Genomic DNA, 19,078 nt, shown 5'->3' on the forward strand with positions numbered 1-19,078 from the left:
AGAGAGAGAGAGAGAGAGAGTGTGTGTGTGTGTGTGTGTCCACTATCCAATTGCCCGTCAAGAACAAGGGGGGGAGTGGGCCATGGGCAGGGACAGACTTCTGTGTCCGGCCCCTGCCCCAGAGCCAATTTCCCGTTCCCTGCTGTGGTGGCACAGGGGAGGAGTGGAGCAGGCCTGGGCCCAATGTGGGGGCTATGGGGGAGGATTGAGCCCAAGGGTGGGGAGAAGCTAGCTCGCTGCGGTGGGAGGCCTGGGCCAACATGGCAGCAGGAGGACAAACAGGCTCAGGGTGACGGGGGAGGAGGCCTGCTCCTCCCCTTCCACCACTGCTGCCATGTCAGGCCAGGCCCGCTGCTCCTCCCCCCTGCTGTGGTGGCCTTGCTTGTCTTCACCCTGGGGCCTGCCCCTCCCCCATGTCGGGCATGCTTCTCCCCTCCACCTATCACTATGCCAGCTCTGCCAATGGTGACCATGGAAGGGGGAAGGGTGGGCTGAGGCCAGTCCTGGTGGCCTGTCCCCCTCATCGCATTGACCCCACTCCCCCTCCTTTCCTGCCACCTCCAGGGAGCGTGGCAGGGGGCCAAGGCCAGCGCAGCTCTGTCCTGTGTGGCACGCTCCACTGCACTGCCACGTCTGGTCCCAGCACTGCATTCGCACTCTGGTTGGTTGTCAGCCAACTAGTGTGTGAATAAAGCCTTATGGACAGACAGGCAGATTAAATCTTTTATATTAGAATGTGCGTGTGTAAAAATATGACTGGGCTAGTCTGTGAAGGCGCACCTTTGCCTGCCTTCTCATGCATCTGCCCTAGCAGAGGAAGCCCTGGCACTTCCTATGCCGCAAGGGCCGGATGTAGTGCCCTCCTCCACCTCTGCAGTTGGTTTCGCCCATCAGCTTCAGGCCTACGGGCCAGGCCGAAGAGTAATGACAAGTCGGGCCGTAGTTCTATTTTTCTGGTGTCGCAGCTCATGCGTTCCAACCGGGCACTGGGCTGGGGGAGCGAGGAAACAAGTCGGCTAAAGGAATAACTTCCGCTCATGCGCTATTAGCATAGTGGAGGAGCGGGTAAAGGTGACGATATCTCCGGCTTGCGGCGATTGGTGAGCTGTATTTAGTCCGTTGGAAGGGGGAAAGGAAGCGGATGTATTTCCGGTGCAGGGTCCAGGGGGAGGGGCTATGTGGCGGATGTTTACCTTCTAGTCGCGCGGTAGACGCCAGGAAGCGGGTACGTCACCGGAGTGCGCGGCGTCGGCGGGAAGTGGGTAAGCGCGAGCGTGGGGAGTGGCCGTGCCAGGGTGCCCTCAGTCTTAACTCCTTGCATGCAGGAGGCCTTGACTTCGCGCGCGGGGCGCGTTGCCATGGTGCCCGGGGGCGCGCCAGCGGCGGGGCCTCGTGGCCTGGGGCTGGGTCCGAGCGCCGCTGCCGCTGACTGGTCCCTGCCTCCTCCCCAGGGCTCCTCCCCCGGGCCTGGGTCAACGCTCGGCCCAGGCCACGAGCGCCGGCTAGGCGGGGCCGCTCCGGAGCAGCAGCAGCCGGAGGAGTGGGAGGCGGCCCCGGGAGAGTGAGTGGGGGCCGCGACACACCTGCATATGGACGCGTGTACACACGGTCACTGCACATGCCTAGGTGCACACGTGAATTGTACATGCATGCATGGCTGTGCACACCCGGATGGGTTAATTGCACTTGTATATGCACACGCACCTGTGGATTCATTATATGTGCACGTGCATGCATGTGGAAGAGGTGCCTGTGTGTGTGTGTGTTACATGCACACTTCAGTTAGTCTGTAACGTGCAAATCTACCCTGCCTTCTACTTGACTTGAGATTAATTTAGCTGACAGTATCTCTCTGGGATGGCTTAGGCAGGGACCATCCTGCCTTGAGCATGGAGGTTGGGCTAGGTGACCTTCCAGCTCTACTTCCCTGTGGTCATGCAAAACCTTGTGTGCTGACATCTTAGTGCTCTGATACTTCTTCAGGTACAAAACATTTGGCAAACATCAGTTCTTGCCGTGCCCACGCATAAGTACTTCAGCCTAATTTAGTCATGGAGGAGCAGAGCTGTGAGGTGATTTAGCCATGGGTGAAAAGGAAGCAAGGATTTCTCTCTCAAGTCTTAAGCCTGTTTTGCTGAACTGTGCTACCTCTCAGGGTCTGAAATAAATTGAAACTGAAAGTGTTTGAGGAACAGCAGAACTATCCAGGCACTGGAAGTGTAGACCTTGACGATCCAGCATCAGCTAAGTGTCAGCTCGTGTGGGCATGACCAGGCACAGAGTACCCACCTGAAGGGTAATGGTGAAAGTGGAAGAATTTATGATTAGTGAAGGAGTTATAACTTTTTTAATGGGAACACAGCCAGTGTTAAACTAATACATATATTTTAACAGATTGTTACTGTTAAGTGGTGGATGTAACACCTATAGCTTGCAATAACTGGTGATCTTTCTCTGTCAGGTGCAGTTATGTGGAAAATAAAAAGCTTAACTGGTTTCAGGATTGAAAAGCTATTAAAAAATTTCATTATGTAGTGAGTAAAGTTGAGAATATTCAGTATGATGAGAGGAGAATCATGAAAGCAGTGATCTGAAAAGAGTGAAATCAGTGAAGTGTTTTAGTAGTTCACATGATTTCAGGATTGTTTCTGCAGATAAAAATGTCTGAAAATTAAGGAAAAATGGTCTTAGAGAAAGTGCTTGAAGGCTATTCTTTGGACTTATTTTTGGCTGGACTGAAAGCAATAGAACAGTGGTGTTTAAATTATACTTGTGTTTGGACTGCTGTCTAGTAGAACACTTCCATTAGTTACAATACAGAAATGGTATACAAGGGGATGTTTGTTATTGGAGACTGCAGGTATGTAAGAGATACCTTACATAGAGATATTAAGCTAAGAAATGGTCATTTGGATAGCAACATTTAAAATTTTGCTAGGAAAATAGGCTATAATGGCAGCTGGTGATCTTTTTAAGGCTGTGGCTGGATTGATCCAGTTCATGTCAAAGGCAGGTAGAAGAGTAGTTGCTAGGACCCAGCCACCCCTGCTGCTTTTCCCCACAGCGACATGGGGAAGGCCCCCATTGCCAGCAGAGCCCCACCCATGCCTGCAGGTCAGATCAAAAGGTTCCACAGGTGGGATCCATCCTGCAGGTCCCAGGTTACCAAACTGTGGTTTATGGGGAAGAACCATGCATTGGCAAGGTGATGGGCTAGTCCTGTGTTCTTATTACAGTGGCTTTTTGCTAGGTTTGTTTAAAATGATTGGCTGTCATTACACTGACAGCATGTGTGATTATTTTGTGCATCACAATACCGCAACTTTAGTGAAAATACTCCAGGGAACAAATGCATGCTCTTACTGATTTTCTGTGAAACTTACATATTTATGTATTTCTTCAAAGTCAGGATAGACTGGAACAGAAGACAAACAAACCCAATGGCTCTTCTGCCAATGTGGAAGAGAGACAGAATGAAGTGACTACTATATTCTGCTTGACAAAAAATGAAAAAGAATTTTATGTTCCAAGTGATGAATCTTGCTCAGCAAGTGTAGCCACACACCAGAAAGGGAAGCATGCAGTGGAAATCAAAGAAGAATGTACACATAAAAGTCACAGAAGAATTTCTGAGACACATGACATGAAGGCATTTCTGACCCACCAAGCTGTTTGTGAAAACTGTGAAGTGAACTTGCCTGGTTTTAGCAACTCTTCAGCTATGGAGTTAACTGTAGATAAGTGAGTTTTTATCATATTAGCTTTGTTGTGGTTTACAATACTAATGTCTTGTTAATAAAATGAGCATAACTGCTGAATGGGGTACTAGATCTGCTTAAATAATTGCTGTTTATTACTTCTGTATAGGATACTTGTTGAATCTTTTAATTTCTTGAGGTTGCGGGGATGTGTCCACAGCTCATTAGTATCTTTTGGGTAGGTGGACCATGTGTCATTCACTTCACTAATCTGAGAGAGGCTTGAAGTTGACAGATGTAGAAATAGGTAGTACCCTTAATCAGGGAACCAGTTTTAGAAACAGAGAATGCTAAGATTAAGGATTTCTTTTATAATCTTAAAATTTTTAGCATCTGCTGCAAAGTGCTGGTTTGAAGATCCTGTAAAAGGCTCTTTGTCTGAAATGGGTATAAGGACCACAAGCATCTGTGTCTATCGTTAAACATAAGGTATAACTCTTTTAACGAGTAGAACTTCTTTTTTTTAAGAAGCTGGAGTTATCAAAGGCCTGTATTTATGTATTAATGTATTAAAAGGTCATTGCAAACAATTAAAAGTAAAACGTCACATATTTGAGTAAGAATGGCTATGCTTTCCTGTTCCCTTACAGTATTTGGAGAAGTGGAAGAGGAAGAAAGTGCTGCATTTTACTTTCATTCTTTTGTTGTTTTATTTATCGAACACCATTCAAAATTCAGTGAATAGAAAAATCATTTGCTCACTATCTTTCTTAGGGTACACATCAGAAAACCTTTTTCTTTTTAGATAGATAAAGTGAATTAATGTAAATGCTGGCTGCCAGTTTGCATGTTTACATGAATTTGCTGTTTAAGTAGTTAATTTAAAACTGAAGGCATTGTTTTCCTTGTAATGTGTTAGCAAAGTAAATGTACCTTTGTGTGCGCTCCAGGTGGTACCAAAGTAATACCCAACCATATTAACTACTTACAGGCTGATTTCAAACACCCACATAAAGGCACTGTTGAGTTAAATTGGTTCAAAAAACGTATTTATTAAATTGCTGGAATTTCTACATGCAACTGTTTTATTCCCTAAAACTGTTATGTAAGTGGTATTCTTGCCTAGTTAGCAGGACTGTGCGAAGCTTTGGTCCCTGATTCGATTTGGCCTGATTTTTCGGTGGCTGAATCTCTGAATCCAAATTGAATCAGGGAATGCTTTAGTCTCCGTGAATTGAATCGGAATCCTCTGAATGGATTTGGAGAGATTAGGAAAGATTCGGCGATTTGGACATAGACACGTTAAATGTTTTTTCTGCATAACTCAAGGTACCAGGCAGCTGGTGAATGCTGTGATGGTGGGGTGGATGGAGCATCCCACAGGACTGTGGGGGGCTCCCCAGTGCGGTTGGCAGCAGACCCAGAAGTGGACCAGAAGCACTTCCAGTCCACTTATGGGTCCACTGGGGAGCATGCAGGCCCCCTCCCCCCCCCCCGGCTCATTAACTGGTGTCTCCTGGGTTTGGGGGGGTCCCCTGCATGCTTGGTGGTGGACCTGGAGGTGGACTGAAAGTACTTCTGGTCTACTTCAGGGTTTGCCACCAAGCACATGGGGAGGGGGCCTGCGCTCCTGTGGGACGCTTCATCTGCCCCAGCATTGCAGCATTCACAAGCCACATCTGGTACCTTAAGATATGTAGAAAAAACATTTAAAGCTGTGTCTGTGGCTGAATCGCTGATTCTCCTATTCAGCATCGAACCTTTGGATTCGGCCAAATCAAATCGGGGACCGTTATCTGAATCAACAAATTGAATTACTGTCCCTGTTTCGGGCTGAATCCGAATCGAATGTATCCAATTTCACACATCCCTACTTATTAGCCAACATCTAACAAGGTGATGGAGTAATTATTATAAATTAAAATTTAACATTACCTTTTTGTATAGAATGTTTAACTTAATTACTTCTCAGCCACTTGTAGGCTAAGTTCAAATGCATTACCTTAGAAGAACTCAATTTAATATAATTACTCTAATACAAGATGCGTTTCCCCCCATTGGCATGGGGGGAAAATACTCCTCATCTTATAACTGCATACTAGGAAATCTTACTAAATGTATCGTCTACCCTTAAACTGCTGCCAAAATCAGTGTGTACCCAGCGAGGGAAGCCAACTAAAAAGTTGATTAAATGCAGCCAACCATGAGTGTCACTCTAAAACATAGGGCCCGTATTGGGCAAATAGGTCCCCATCAGTCTATCATAAGGATAGGTAAGTGCAACCCATCTGAGTAAGACATATGGTAGGTCCATTAAGCTCAGTCCCCCTCACTGCTAACACTTTTTTGTCATGGTGAGCCGTGACATTGCTTACCTATATTTCCTCTGTTGGCCCCCCTCCCAGCCTTGCACACATGATTAGTGTGGCCCCACCCTCTGTGAGGTAAAGCTGAACCAGGTTACACTGCACCTCATCTGCACATAAATTTTTGGAGCATCCCAGAACTCATCATTCAACGCCCAGTACCAGTCATGAATTAGCACCTGGATCCTTTGGGTTGGGGGGGGTGGTGGTGATATATGGGGTATACACACATACTGAGTAGTGCTGAGCTGTGGGGTCACTGTGGAGGGTAGTGCCACATGAATCATGTGCACCAGGCTGAGAGAGGGTGCAACAAAGGGATTTTGGGAGAACTGTACCCAATGTCATGGGTTAATATGGTTTGAAATGTTGTTCACTCTGGTTAGGCCCAGCACATTGAACTATATGGCAGATCATGAGCTTTTTGGCTTTGGGTTAATACCATGCAGGGTTTATACTAGATGTGAGCAGGTGCTGAAGTGCTGCTCAAAACTGTATTTATGAAACACCTGTGCTAAAACTTACAGCAGCTTCAGAAAAAGGTAACACAAATCAATTCTGACTGAGCTAAATCTTGAGGTACATTATATGCAAATTGCAACATTCCTGTTTAATTTCAAGGTTATTGTTTTCAAATTTGCTCTTCACTTCTGTGCTGTCATGGAGAGCAGGTTCTGACAGTAAGGGGTGGGGGAAGGGCCTGCCAGGGGAAAATGTTTTTGGGGGGAGGAACAAAAGGCTACCTTATCCCCCAGGTTTATTTTTCCTGCTGTAGCAGTGGAAAGGGGACAAATTGAAGGCAGACTTCCAATAATGATATTCTATACCTGGAAAATTATAACAAATCTATACATTTTCCATATATAGAATCTAGTTATTGTGTAAGGGCAGGGGTGGGGGGAGAGGGTTTTCTTATAATCAGGGCTGTCTTCTATTTGAGTGCGTATGGTAACTTACAGGATCAAACACTGAACAGCTTGAAAAAATAATATACTAAATGCCATATCATAACTTACCTTTATGCTTTTGCGCCACTTGTTTCAGTGGGCTGGAAATGAGGCAACCCTTCAGTATTTAATTTTTGTCTTCATTAGACTAGGAGTTGCTACTAGAATATCTATTGAAAACCTGTCAAAATCCAGCAGTGAACAGCTGTGCTCATCTTTTTATAATCCTTTAAAAATTATTCATTTGCCTAGTATCAGAGTGCTCCACAACCATTAATGAATGTATCTGTATATAGAACAGGGGAGGGCAAAATGCGTCCCGCGGGCCAGATGTGGCCCATCAGGCCATTCTATCCAGCCCACAGGGCCCCCAAAACCTTAGGAAATTAATATTTATCTGCCCCTGGCTGCCTTTCATGTGGCCCTCGATAGCTTGCCAAAACTCAGTAAGCGGCCCTCCACGCGAAATAATTGCCTGCCCCTGATATAGACAGTAAAAGTTGGGAAACTGAGCCATGGGCTTTGGAAACATGGGAGTGGGACTGTACTCTGCCCTGGTGTATTTCTTTGAAATAACGTATTTTTTCAGGTTCTTTAGTCAGTGCTGTATGCCAGAACCCTGTGGGTGTGTGCACATAGGACTGCCAAGAGTGGGTCTCAACTGCCTTTCCTATTCCATCTGTCAGAGTTTTCATGGGGCTCTGTTTCCCAGGATCTGAGTTTTGCTGCCATTTGTCTCCCCCACCCTGCTTTTTCCTCACTTATTCAGTGGCAGGGAAAAGAGGAAACAAGCTCGTCTTGTGGGCTCTGGAGCTTCATGAAAGATGCGTTTCTAGCCAGAGCTCATGTTGACACACCAGTGAACTCAGAGCTTTTTTACACAGCGCTGGAGCCTAGCAGCTGAGTGCGGCTGCTGCTTATTCCTGCTATAAGGGATTCCTATGGCTGAAGTCATTTGTTGTGGCACGGTTGTGAAAGTGGCTGCACTCATATCCTGTGCTCTGGAGCTGGTATGTCTGCATGGGGGAATGCTGCTGTTACTCCTATCCTCCGTTCCCTTGTTGCTGAATACAGAAGCATTGACCTGTGCTGACATGCTGGTAATGGGCTGTTCACACTGACTTTGCAGGCCACATCTGCGCCGCAGGCCAGATACTGTCCTAGAAGAATCTCAGCTGAGTTCTCTCAAATAAAAAACATTTGTTAATAAGGTGAGAGAGGAAAAAGATAACAAAGGCCAATTAACTTGGACCCAAGTACTGTATGTAATTAGGTGACCTTCCAGTCATAGAAAGTTTCAAGGCTTAGTAGAGGCTAAACTGAAAATTATATCTCTGCTTGCATGAAGATACAAGCTTGCTGGTCTGATCTCCTTTACTGGCAGCTATGCCTAATACTTTTTTTCCTTTGTAGAATGATATTTCTCTGGAAGAAAATATAACTATGCCATAATGCAGTGTAATAAGGCTATATTATTTTACCATTAGTAATAAAAAAAATAAAAAAATAAAAAAAAAATCTTTCCAGACTATTGTATTTGCAGATGATACCAAGATGGAAAGGTTTTGCATGCACTTTGGAAAATATAATTGGAATTCAAAGTGTTGAGAAATAAGGGAAACGCAGCATGACTGGCCAGGCAGCAGTGTTACAAGGAGGGGATCTAGGGATTATAATATATAGCAAACTCACAAAACTTGTGAATGTTACACTTGCAAAATCCAAGCCCATGCTGTGAGGTATATTTATGATGCTTCTGTTTTATGTCATATTCTTGTTTGAGTATCATATATGATATCATACTCCTGTTTGTATATTTATGTATGTCTATATTGATATTTAGAAAATACAACCTGTGAGGAAAGATTGAAAGGATTGGATTTTTTTCAGTTAAGGGAATAGAAAAGAAGTTGTAAACTATGTAAAAGATGATGGAAGAAACAAAGCTTATAAACTGTTCCCTGCATGGGCGAGAACAAAAAGTAGTAGTTTTAAATTGAAATGAGAGTGTAAACTTAGTAGAAAAACATTCTAATTCCCAAGTAATTAAGACTGGAATCAATTACCTGGGGAGCTTGTAGATGATGTAATCTTCATTAGAAGCTTTGTAGAGCAAGACGGACATAAGTCTTTTGGGAATGATTTGTGTATAGTTTAATCCTGCTTTAGGGCTAGGAGATGGACTTGCCTAGGTCCCTTCCATCTCTTTCTTATGATTAGGAAGGAAAACTGCTCTAGAACTCTGATAGCAACAGTAAGACATTTTTGGCTTCTCGTTATGGCGTGGGTGAAAGCTAATGAGAAAAAGGTTTACTTATTTTTGCAAACAAGTTCAGAAATAATTGTGTAAGATAAGTTGGCATGGATGTGAAGCCATAAGTAACAACGTGGCTCACATTTTGGTTTACCAGAGTGTATCCAGTTATCACTTAGTCACAGTAATTTATTTGTTGTTCCTTTTTTTTTAAAGCTTTCAGCTGCCTGTCTTGTCTCGTTTGTGTAAGTTCTTTGTGTCAGGAGCATTAGGTTGGTTTCTGTTTGAGTACTGATCATGTTGTTGACCTTACTGGACACAAATAATAGACAGATAAGCTAGAATTGTTGTTAAAATTAATACGCATGTACAAATTTTGGGAATTTCTTCCTTCTACTGAAATGGGTACTTGCTAGTTTTAGAGTGAGTGAAATGTTATATTCCATTTACTATTAAAAAAAACCCAAAAGAACAAAACCAAATAAATAGATAATGTACTTGATGGTAACTTTTTAATGAAATATTACAGCTAAGAATTGTGTAGGTTGGCTTATTATGTAATAATGCTGAATACCTGGCAGAATCAGATTTGAAGGAATATGTATCATTTAAAATGTCTTTTCCTTTAAATTTCCAGACACTAAAATAATTACGGTTTATGAGTTCCCGCTCAGCCTGAATACATGCTAAGGCATCTGCTAGATATGTTACAGCTGACATTTAACCCCTTTTATGTAGTGGAGCCTTTATATAATGTTATGGTAAATTCAGTAGCTTTTAGTTTAACATATATTTTATGATGCTTGTTCTAATAAAAATGGAATTTATTGTACCACTCCTTTCAGTCTCCAGTGGGGTTGACACCAGCAGCAGGGTATATGCTTGTGCAGTGATCTATTACAGGCATGGATGACAGACCAGAGGGGAGAGTGTTTAAAATAAACACCCCCCCACCCTACCCTTCATCTGCCTATAATATCATATATATTATACAATATATGTTATTATATAATATAGGCAGACAAGGTGCTTTGGGTAAATGTGATTATCTTTTATTAGACTAAATAGTTGGAAAAATTGTTCTTTAAAAGCTTGCGGGCACAAACATCCTTCTTAAGGCATGTACCCACCCACCCATCCTTTTTCTCTCTGGTCTATTATCCATTCCTGTAATGAATCACTGCAGTAAGGTATACTCTATCGCTGCACTAATGTGTGTATGTTTATACATGTATATATGATTATTAATAACTGATTTTTTTTCCCAGGGCATCAAGATTATTCATGCTTTGTTTCCTCATTTTAAAAATGCATAGATGTGGATCTCAGGAGGACATTGAATTCTCTTGTAATATTTTGAGGGAATTATGATTAAGTAGCTTTATACAGTGGTAAATGGAGTAAATTTCAACAGCAGTATGATTTGTGGTATTACATGAACTGTGTGTCAATGTTGTTGCAGTGAGGAGGACATGTATCGTGATGCAGAAGAAATAGAGAGAGAAAAAGTATTACTTGTTTGTGAGACAGGCTTCACAGGTATATCTGACTTTCATTTATATGGCCTTTCACACAACAGAATAGCTTATAATAATATTAGTTTGTATAGCTTTGTTCCTTCATCCCCAAAGATTTGGCTGCTGAATGTATACATGCATTGGAGATGCATCTCACAGTGGAGTGCAACACAATTTTTTATTCATCCTAAATTCTGTTTCACATTGAATCATGTTTCAGACTACCCAATCTACCTAGTTTTTTTTTTTTCTTAAAAGTTCTTTTGACCTGGTAGAAAATTGATATTTGTATATTGTGCTGGTACCTTTTCTGTAAAAATGTATCATTTTAACAAATACTACTAACCAGTTGACAGTATGAAAGGGTGTCATTGGGAGTCCCTCAGGAGTGCTCTTGCTTCAGTGCCTATGATCTGAAAGGAAGCCAGTGGAATTCCCATGAAGTTTTGTGTTCCTCACCTCTTCTGGGGAAGCTAATTTTTCCCATCTTTCTTGCTTGCTTTCCATTGTGCTTAACATGCCCTATGTAAATATGGAGTGTCTTGTGTGTGTCTCTGTAATCTAACTGCTGAAGTGAAGAAAACAAGCTTTCCCGCTGCCTTTTTTGACTGCTGAAGTGGTGGGAGAGCCAACTGGTCTTTTCCTTGTGCTGCTTTTTGGGGTCATGGGGCATCTTCACCACCACCATCATATCTTCTGCTTGCACACTGATTTCCGGAGGGTTTTTTTTTTTCTGTCCAATACTAACAGAAGATATATTATGTTAGCTAGGCAATATGCTACAGTCAGCTGCTCTTAGATTGGTAACTATTTTCAACTAAGCTAGAACTTCTTGAAGTACTAGATATAACCACTACATAATTGAGTTGTTTCAGAGTTCCCCTTTAATATAACGTGCATATCACATGTGATCAATCTCAACAGAAAATAAGCTAAGTGTTGCACCTGAAATGGATATCGTGGAGTACTGCCAAAAAGAGTGGAGAGGAAATACACCAATGGCAAAACTTATGAAAAAGGTATAACAACTTGTTTTTCTTTGTAAGGTTTTTTTGGTAGTTTCCGCACAATAGATATTTGCCAGATTTTGGTCTTAATGGGTTTTATGGCTTTTCTTTTTCTGATATTATTTTTAAGGTGCACAGTATTTCAAACAGAAATACAGTAGCAGAAAGTAGAAGTAGTAAGTTAGGTGTGGTTGTTTAATTAGTCCCTGCAACATCCATTTGAAATTCTTATTACTCTTATTAATAGAATATATGAATAAATATCTATATCATCTATATGCAAACATCTTTGCAATTTACTGTTACCCAGAATACCCATATTTCACTTTCCAGGGCTGAAAAGAAAGAGAGCCAAATCTTCACTTCAGTTGCAAATGTATCACCTGAATAGGGAGGACACAAAATCCAGGATTTAGGGGCTCATTAGGTAAACAAAGGAGAAAGACATCTTCAGCAAAGAAAATTATACTTTAACCATGTGTTTTCTGTTAAGCAGAACTTCTACGTATTTGAGGAGAGGGGAAGTATTTATATGTCAAAATCTATCTGTGCAAATACAGTTCTTCCCCTGGGGGTAAGGAAGAGATTGAGTTACGGGTGTTTCTTTACTGCTGGGAGGCTCTCATAAAACAGTGATGCAGGCAGCATTAGAACATAGAGAACTTCTTTATCTTAAATCTCTCGTTCTTAATCTCTACCTATTTTGTTTGTATGGGGTCATACACAAGAAGGAATTTTTAAAATGGGTTTTAAGAGCCTTTTTGCTTACTTTTACCATTGTTAATGACTTTGCAGGGGGCTTGAAGTATTCTTGGGCCATATTCTAGTTTTGAAACTTCTTTCAAGGTATGAAAGCAGAATTTGACCTATGGACTTTGTGGCTTGATGGACTGCAGTTCAGGCAGTGTGATAGAGGACACAAAGCAGAATGTGTTTGTTTCAGAGAAAGTGTTCTTTTTCTACCCCTGAGTACAGTGTTGATGTGGACTGGACATATGGAAGACTTTTTTGGAAAAACTACCAAAACTTAGGGGTTCACTGATAAAGATTTTTTTTGGCTGATACTGATGGCCAGTTATTAACCAGCCTTATTAGCCAATGCCAATATGCAGCCCGGCAGCTTGGAGAATAGCGTCCTGCTGGTAAGTCTGTGGGAGGAAAGGGATGTGGGGGAGGGGGCAGATCTACACCCCCATGGTGAGGGAGGGAGTGGGGCTGGGGCAGGGGCAGGGGCAGGTGCTGGTGCTGCCCAGCCAGGGTGGGATAGGGTGTGGGACAGAGTGGCTCCTTGCCATTGTGCGCACCCCTGAGGGAGGCATGGGGGGCACGTGTTCTCCAGATTTCTGCACTGGGGGAAGGCAGGTTGCCCACTGCTCACTTAAGGCCAAGGGCTACGCCAACCTCTTCCCAGCAAAGGGGCTGGGAGGGAGAACTATGGGGTGGATTACAGTCACCCCAGAATTCGCTGCAGTTTTACCTCCCAGAGCTGCTGCTGTGCTACCCCCGCCTGCCCCAAGTGCACTCCCAGCCCAGTCCCCCCTGGGAAGAGGCTGATGCAGCCCACCCTCACCCCATGCACTACCCTGGGGGGCACATGCTCCTCCCATGCCTTCCCTGGTGGTGCATTCAGTGGCGGGGAGCTATCCCACCCCCCATTCCTTCTGGATGAGCCACTCGCGGCTCTGCCCTGCACCCTGCCCCAGCTGTGCAGTGCCAGCCCCTGCTCCATTCCCTCCTTCATCATGGGGGCCTTCACTGCCATAGACTTACCAGCGGGACCCTGCTCTCTAAGCTGCCAGGCTGAATTCCTGGCCACGTGTATGCTGCAGCTGTGCACATGCATGCAGCATTTATCGGTGACATTGTCAGCTACACCAGCCAAAAAAAGCTGATTGCTGATAATGTCAACTTTTCTTTTATCAATGCCGATATGATGTGGACTGATTATATCAGTGCATCTCTACCAAAACCCCATTTGGTGATGGACATTTTCTTTTCAGTATATTTCAAAATAATCTCCATGGTACGGGCACAGACATACAAGTAGTTCAACTGTTTAAAAAAAACCAAAAAAAAGTAACAGTAATGAATAGGGGTGGGCTGATAGAGATTTTGGGGACCGATACCAATAGCCAATTTTTAAGGAGGCATATTGGCTGATACCGATCTGAATTCCGATACAGCTGCATGCAGCTGGTAAGTCTGTTGTAGTGGAAGGGGAGGGGAGAAGGAAACGACATGGGGAGGCAGATCACTGCCCCCACAGTGAGGGAGGGAGTGGGGCTGAGGCAGGTGCTGCCCAGCCAGGTTGGGGTGGGCGCGGGATGGAGCCATGGCGCATCTAGGGGGTGGGGGAGTGACTCCCACCACTGCGAGCACTCCGGGAAGGCACGTGGAGGGGTCACGTTCCCTTGGATCTGTGCGGGGTGGGCTGCGGTTCTCAGGGGCTGAGCTGGGCTGCGCACAGGGCGGGTGGCAGCAGTTCTGGGAGGGGGGCTATGGTCCAAATTTTGCCAAACACCTCCTCCCAGCAGTGTCACCACCTGCCCAGAGCACAGCCTTGGCCCAACCCCTGCCCCCTCCCCCACACACTGAGAAGAGCTTGGCGCAGCCCTGGCCCCAGCCTGCAGCAGCAGTGCACCCCGCCCCACCCTGCGCAGATCTGAGGGCATGCCTCCCCATGTCCTTCTGGGGTGCACACAGGAGTGGGAGCTTCCCCCTCCCTGTGCTCCCCAGACAAGCCATGGCTCCATTCCATGCCCTGCCCTGCGCCAGCCCCACTCCCTTGCTGTCGGGGACATTGATGTGCCCCCACCTCCATGCCCCTTCCCTCCTCCCTTCTCTTCCAGCACCACAGACTTACCAGTTGTACCAACCTGCTGGACTGTGCTCCTCGCTGTCTGTGTGCTGTGCTGCAGCTGCGCACGTGCATAGGCATGTATTGGCCGCATCAGGCCAATTTCCAATACAGTCAATTTTCTTTATATTGTTGTTGATCCGATATGGATGCACTTCTAGTAACAAAGAATGTTGTAGTAGGGTTGAACTGTTTTAGCTGTGATGGCTCAGGAAATATAACCAAAACCTCCTTGCTTTTGCATATCTTTTCTTGGACAACTTGTATAGTTGGGAGAGTTGTTAGACAAGTTTTTTGGGCGCCATGTGAGAATGGTATTCTCTTAAGCTCATTTGCATTTGTTAGTTTTCCTTAATTGTGCACTTGCCTGTTTTAAAACTGTCTGCTGCAATCGAAATTGCCCTTTGTATGGGGCTAAAGGGCTGTGGTGGTGGGGTGTGACTTGAGTATATCTATCAATTTTCAGTAGAAATAAAAAAGCCCTGCTTAGGAGAATCCAGGATTTTCTCAAAACTCCTATCAGCACAATTCTCAGCACTGTTATAGACAAGTAACAACTACTTTGTACTTATGGACAACACATTCTCCACCTTGTTTCGACTGTCCGCATTGTTCTTGGTCAAAGTGTGTTAGATCGTATTCTTGTTTGGGAGACCTTTGTAAAGAGTTAGGAAGGAGGAAGGAAGGAGATCTCTTGCTATGGATTTTGGGTGTAGGGATGATAGCAGGGTAAATAGTATATTTAAAAATGCAGAGGAAAATGGAGATACCATAGTTTATTATTCAGTAGTTTTCTGTTTTGTATGAATTTTAGAGGAAATGCATTTTTAACAGTTCAAGTTAAGCCATTTTAATTTAATATTGTAAATACTGAAAACAACAGTGCAGTGTTAGTACAAGCTTCTCTGTGTGCTACTAATGAGTCATATATTGAACCACTGACAGATGTTCACTTAAAGGCGTGATGGGATCTGATCCGCTATGCTGGTAATCATGTCTCCTACTATGTCTCATGTAAATGGGAAGACATGATTTTTGGCATCAGGGTTCAGATCCCCAACCACACCATATTTCCCTGGATTGGCCATTTAAAAGCCAGATACTCACAATCAACTGACTGTTAGTTGGGGCTAGGGACCAAGTGGGGGTATAGAACTGGCCCCAGCCAACAATCAGCTGATTGCCAAAATCCCAGCTCGGTGGCTCACATAGTTTTTACAAGTCCTGGCATATGGGGATCTGGAGATCAGAGAGATCCTCCCTGATCCCAGGCTTCTGTTGCTGTTGCAACTTTAAAAAAAAAATCATGCATGCAGCTGGGCTGCACAAGTAGTTCTCTTACATTCTGAGTGCGTGGGGATATCCTCAGGATCGTGGTGGCACCCCCATCTTCCTCTGGGGCTTGGGCAGAGGTCCAGGGTACTGGTTCTGCCCCCACCTGTGTGTCCCAGACCCTGGGGCTATACCAAGCTGGACCTTGACACTCAGTTGAACAGTGGGATCTGTCATAGACCAGTCTCAACCAGCTATATGTTTAGTTTAAGTTGTGATACAAACAAGCCTCAAAGTTTTGCTACATGTTATATGTGGAATAACTTTGAGGCTTGTTTACTGTATTATCATGCCTTAAATTGATTTGAATGTGTGGCTGGGTTACTCTTTAAGGTGCAGTTAACTTGCTAATCATATTTTAAATGTAATGTGTGTCAGGGACCTTGGTGAGGACACCAGCAGCTTGTAGAAGGCTATTTTAGGTTCATTCTTCATGTTTTGAGTAACATGTCAGTTATGATAGTTATATGCCTTTTAATTTACTTGGCATCTATAGATGGTAATGTCTTGTGATACCGATCTTCAAAGGGCTAGGGTTCAGACCAAGCAGTCTCACCAATGAGTGTGAGCTTTCTGTTTAAGCTTTTGTTTTTGATATATAGAAATATCTGTTACAGTTCCGTTCTGCTGAATAGCTGTATTGTGTTTCTTTTGCGTAACTTGTCCTTATACATTTGTTTCAGAAGTATTTGACTATTTTTTGTGGAGTAGTGAAACACAAGGTGTTGGCTCTTTTAGATGGCTCTAAAATGTTGTCTCTTGATACAGACATTTGAATTAGAATGAATGAAAAAATGTTTTTGTGTTTATTTGTATAATCAATTTGGTTTTCTGTTTTTTGTTTTCATTTGTTTTTAATAGGGATATGAAGCAGTTTCTCAGAAATTTGCCTGTATAAGGAGAGTAAGAGGTGATAACTATTGTGCTCTCAGAGCAACGCTATTCCAGGCACTGAGCCAAGCTACTGAACAGCCTAACTGGCTCCAGTCAGAGGACTTAATGCTGGTATGCTTCATGCTTACAATAGATCTTCTGCTCAAGAGAAAATACACTTTCTTACTTTTGGATAATGTTATAGTCTCATACTGTATTATATAAGCACAGCTCTGTTTCAGTTTTAAAAATTGGAGGGAAGGGGGAAATTGGGGCGTAGAAGAAGAGATCTGTAAGGTATCCTTGCACCAAAGGCTAACACTTGGGCCACAAACTGTCCATCCATCTTGACCTGTTCTTTCTACACTTTATTTTAGTTTCTGTGGTATGGCAGTCAGTATTTGGAAATGAGTTAGATTTATTGGAGAATTCAAGGAAGTGAATATATAGATGTGTTTGTAATTTTAATATTTGTGCACTTCCATTGCCCAACCTTGAGTACATCTATGACAATTTATAAATAATTATTATAATTGAACATTTGCTTTGAAACTGTAGTCTTTTGGTAATGGGAATTATGGGAAAGTTAGGTTGAATCCCTCCTTGGCAGCTTTGTTGTTTGTTATTCACCTACAATGCTAAGTTCTCTTTACCACATCAGGTAAGTGGTATATTAGTGAAGCTTATGTCAAAAATGATATTTTTCTACTTGTGTGAATTGCCAGACATCCGCATTTTTGCTTCACCAGCAGGAAATTATCTCCTTGAAAAGAAGGGTTGTCTACTGAAAGTAGTTCAGATTCTTCAACCTAATACACCAGGTTTAGAACCTGTGACAAATTATTAATGGTCTATGAAGTTGTGTCAGTACTATCCTGTGGTGCTTGATTGTGAATTTAGCTATATTATCATATTTTCTTGAATACTACACCCCCCCCCCCCAAATAATGGGAACACCCTTTTTTGGAAGGCAGAATGAATTGAGAGTTTTGGTTTTATTTTTAGTCGTGGCCAAAAGCTGACCTCTTGGTTGGGGTAGAGCTTGCTCTTCAACTCGCATACCTTCACTCTCCTGCTCAGACAAAAGCTAGAATTCTAACCTTCTCACAACCATGGCTCTATAGGCAGCAGCTTTGGCTGCTTAGCCAAAAGCTACTACCAATTTGGCAGCAGCTGAGAGGGGATTATAATCTATCTCTTTGTGTTGAAGTGTGAACTGCTGCTGCTCCTTGGTGGGTGGGCGAGAAGTGAGGGGAAACTCCCTAGACTTCCATTCTGGCACAGAAACCAGCTGCCCTGCTTCAGTCACATACCCTAGTGTTGCAGGACTAACTTCTGGTGGGGAAAGTTGCCTATGGCATGTGAGTTAACATGGTATTTGCTAGTTGGGCAGGTTTTTTTAATCACTGGATTATATCTCCAGTAGTGACAAGACACTAGAAGGGACTTCAAGTACCTTCTGTACTGATGACTCAGCACACATCATCTGGAAGCAGAAAATTCTGTATTACCCAAATTGATGACCCTGAACTGAGGACAGTTGTCTCCCATTATTAAATTCTGTTTTTCTTCTTTAAAATACTGGTGCCTTAAAATATATATCATGATTTTTTGCCCTATTTTATAATGAGGTGGTTTACTATTGTGTTCTGCTGAAATATATACAGTAATGATTGTGAAGACAGCAATAGAGTATGTATGTGCAAGGAAGATAAATGAAGTAATAGTTAGCAAGACTTTCCCTCCCTCAGTTGTAAAAAGTATGTGTGTTTAAATACAAACTTTTAAAATTTCTTCTGTTGTAGGATAGGGCGTTAGTTTGCAGTCTTCGTTTGTGAGTCTGTCTCCCCTCCTTCCCCCACCCCCCTTGCTGTTCTCAGTTAAAGTATAGAATTCAAATAAATGAATGCCACCAGATCCTACCTACAAAATGTGTTTGTTTGTTAATTAGACAAATGTAATACTTCTTTTTTTAAAATTGTTTTATGCTGGAACTTGAGGAATATTTAAAAAGGGGTTAAGATTATCGAGTGGTTCTTGGTAACTATTAGGGCCGCGCGAAGCTTTGGTAGCCAGTTTGATGCGGAGGAGTATCCGGCCTGATTTGGCAGCCGAATCAAATTGGGAGACCCATGGAAAAGTCAAAATGTATTCAGAAGCATATGAATCAGTTCGGAAGGCAGGCTGGCAGGAAGCAGAAACTGAGAAAGGGCGGGGGGGGGGGGGG

At 43.4% G+C, this 19,078-nt stretch overlaps 1 protein-coding gene across 1 annotated transcript in view; it reads left to right on the plus strand.

Annotated features, from left to right (window-relative positions):
* Positions 1 to 19,078, plus strand: part of OTULIN (OTU deubiquitinase with linear linkage specificity) — a 59,391-nt gene that overhangs the window by 1,075 nt on the left and 39,238 nt on the right. The window contains 4 exon segments of the mRNA XM_019518438.1: positions 3,406 to 3,741; positions 10,728 to 10,804; positions 11,707 to 11,801; positions 16,840 to 16,983. Coding sequence (XP_019373983.1) covers positions 3,406 to 3,741; positions 10,728 to 10,804; positions 11,707 to 11,801; positions 16,840 to 16,983 — 652 coding nt within the window.

Source organism: Gavialis gangeticus, unplaced genomic scaffold (genome assembly GCF_001723915.1).
Source record: "Gavialis gangeticus isolate Ggan-Ray unplaced genomic scaffold, GavGan_comp1, whole genome shotgun sequence".
Lineage (NCBI taxonomy): Eukaryota > Metazoa > Chordata > Crocodylia > Gavialidae > Gavialis > Gavialis gangeticus.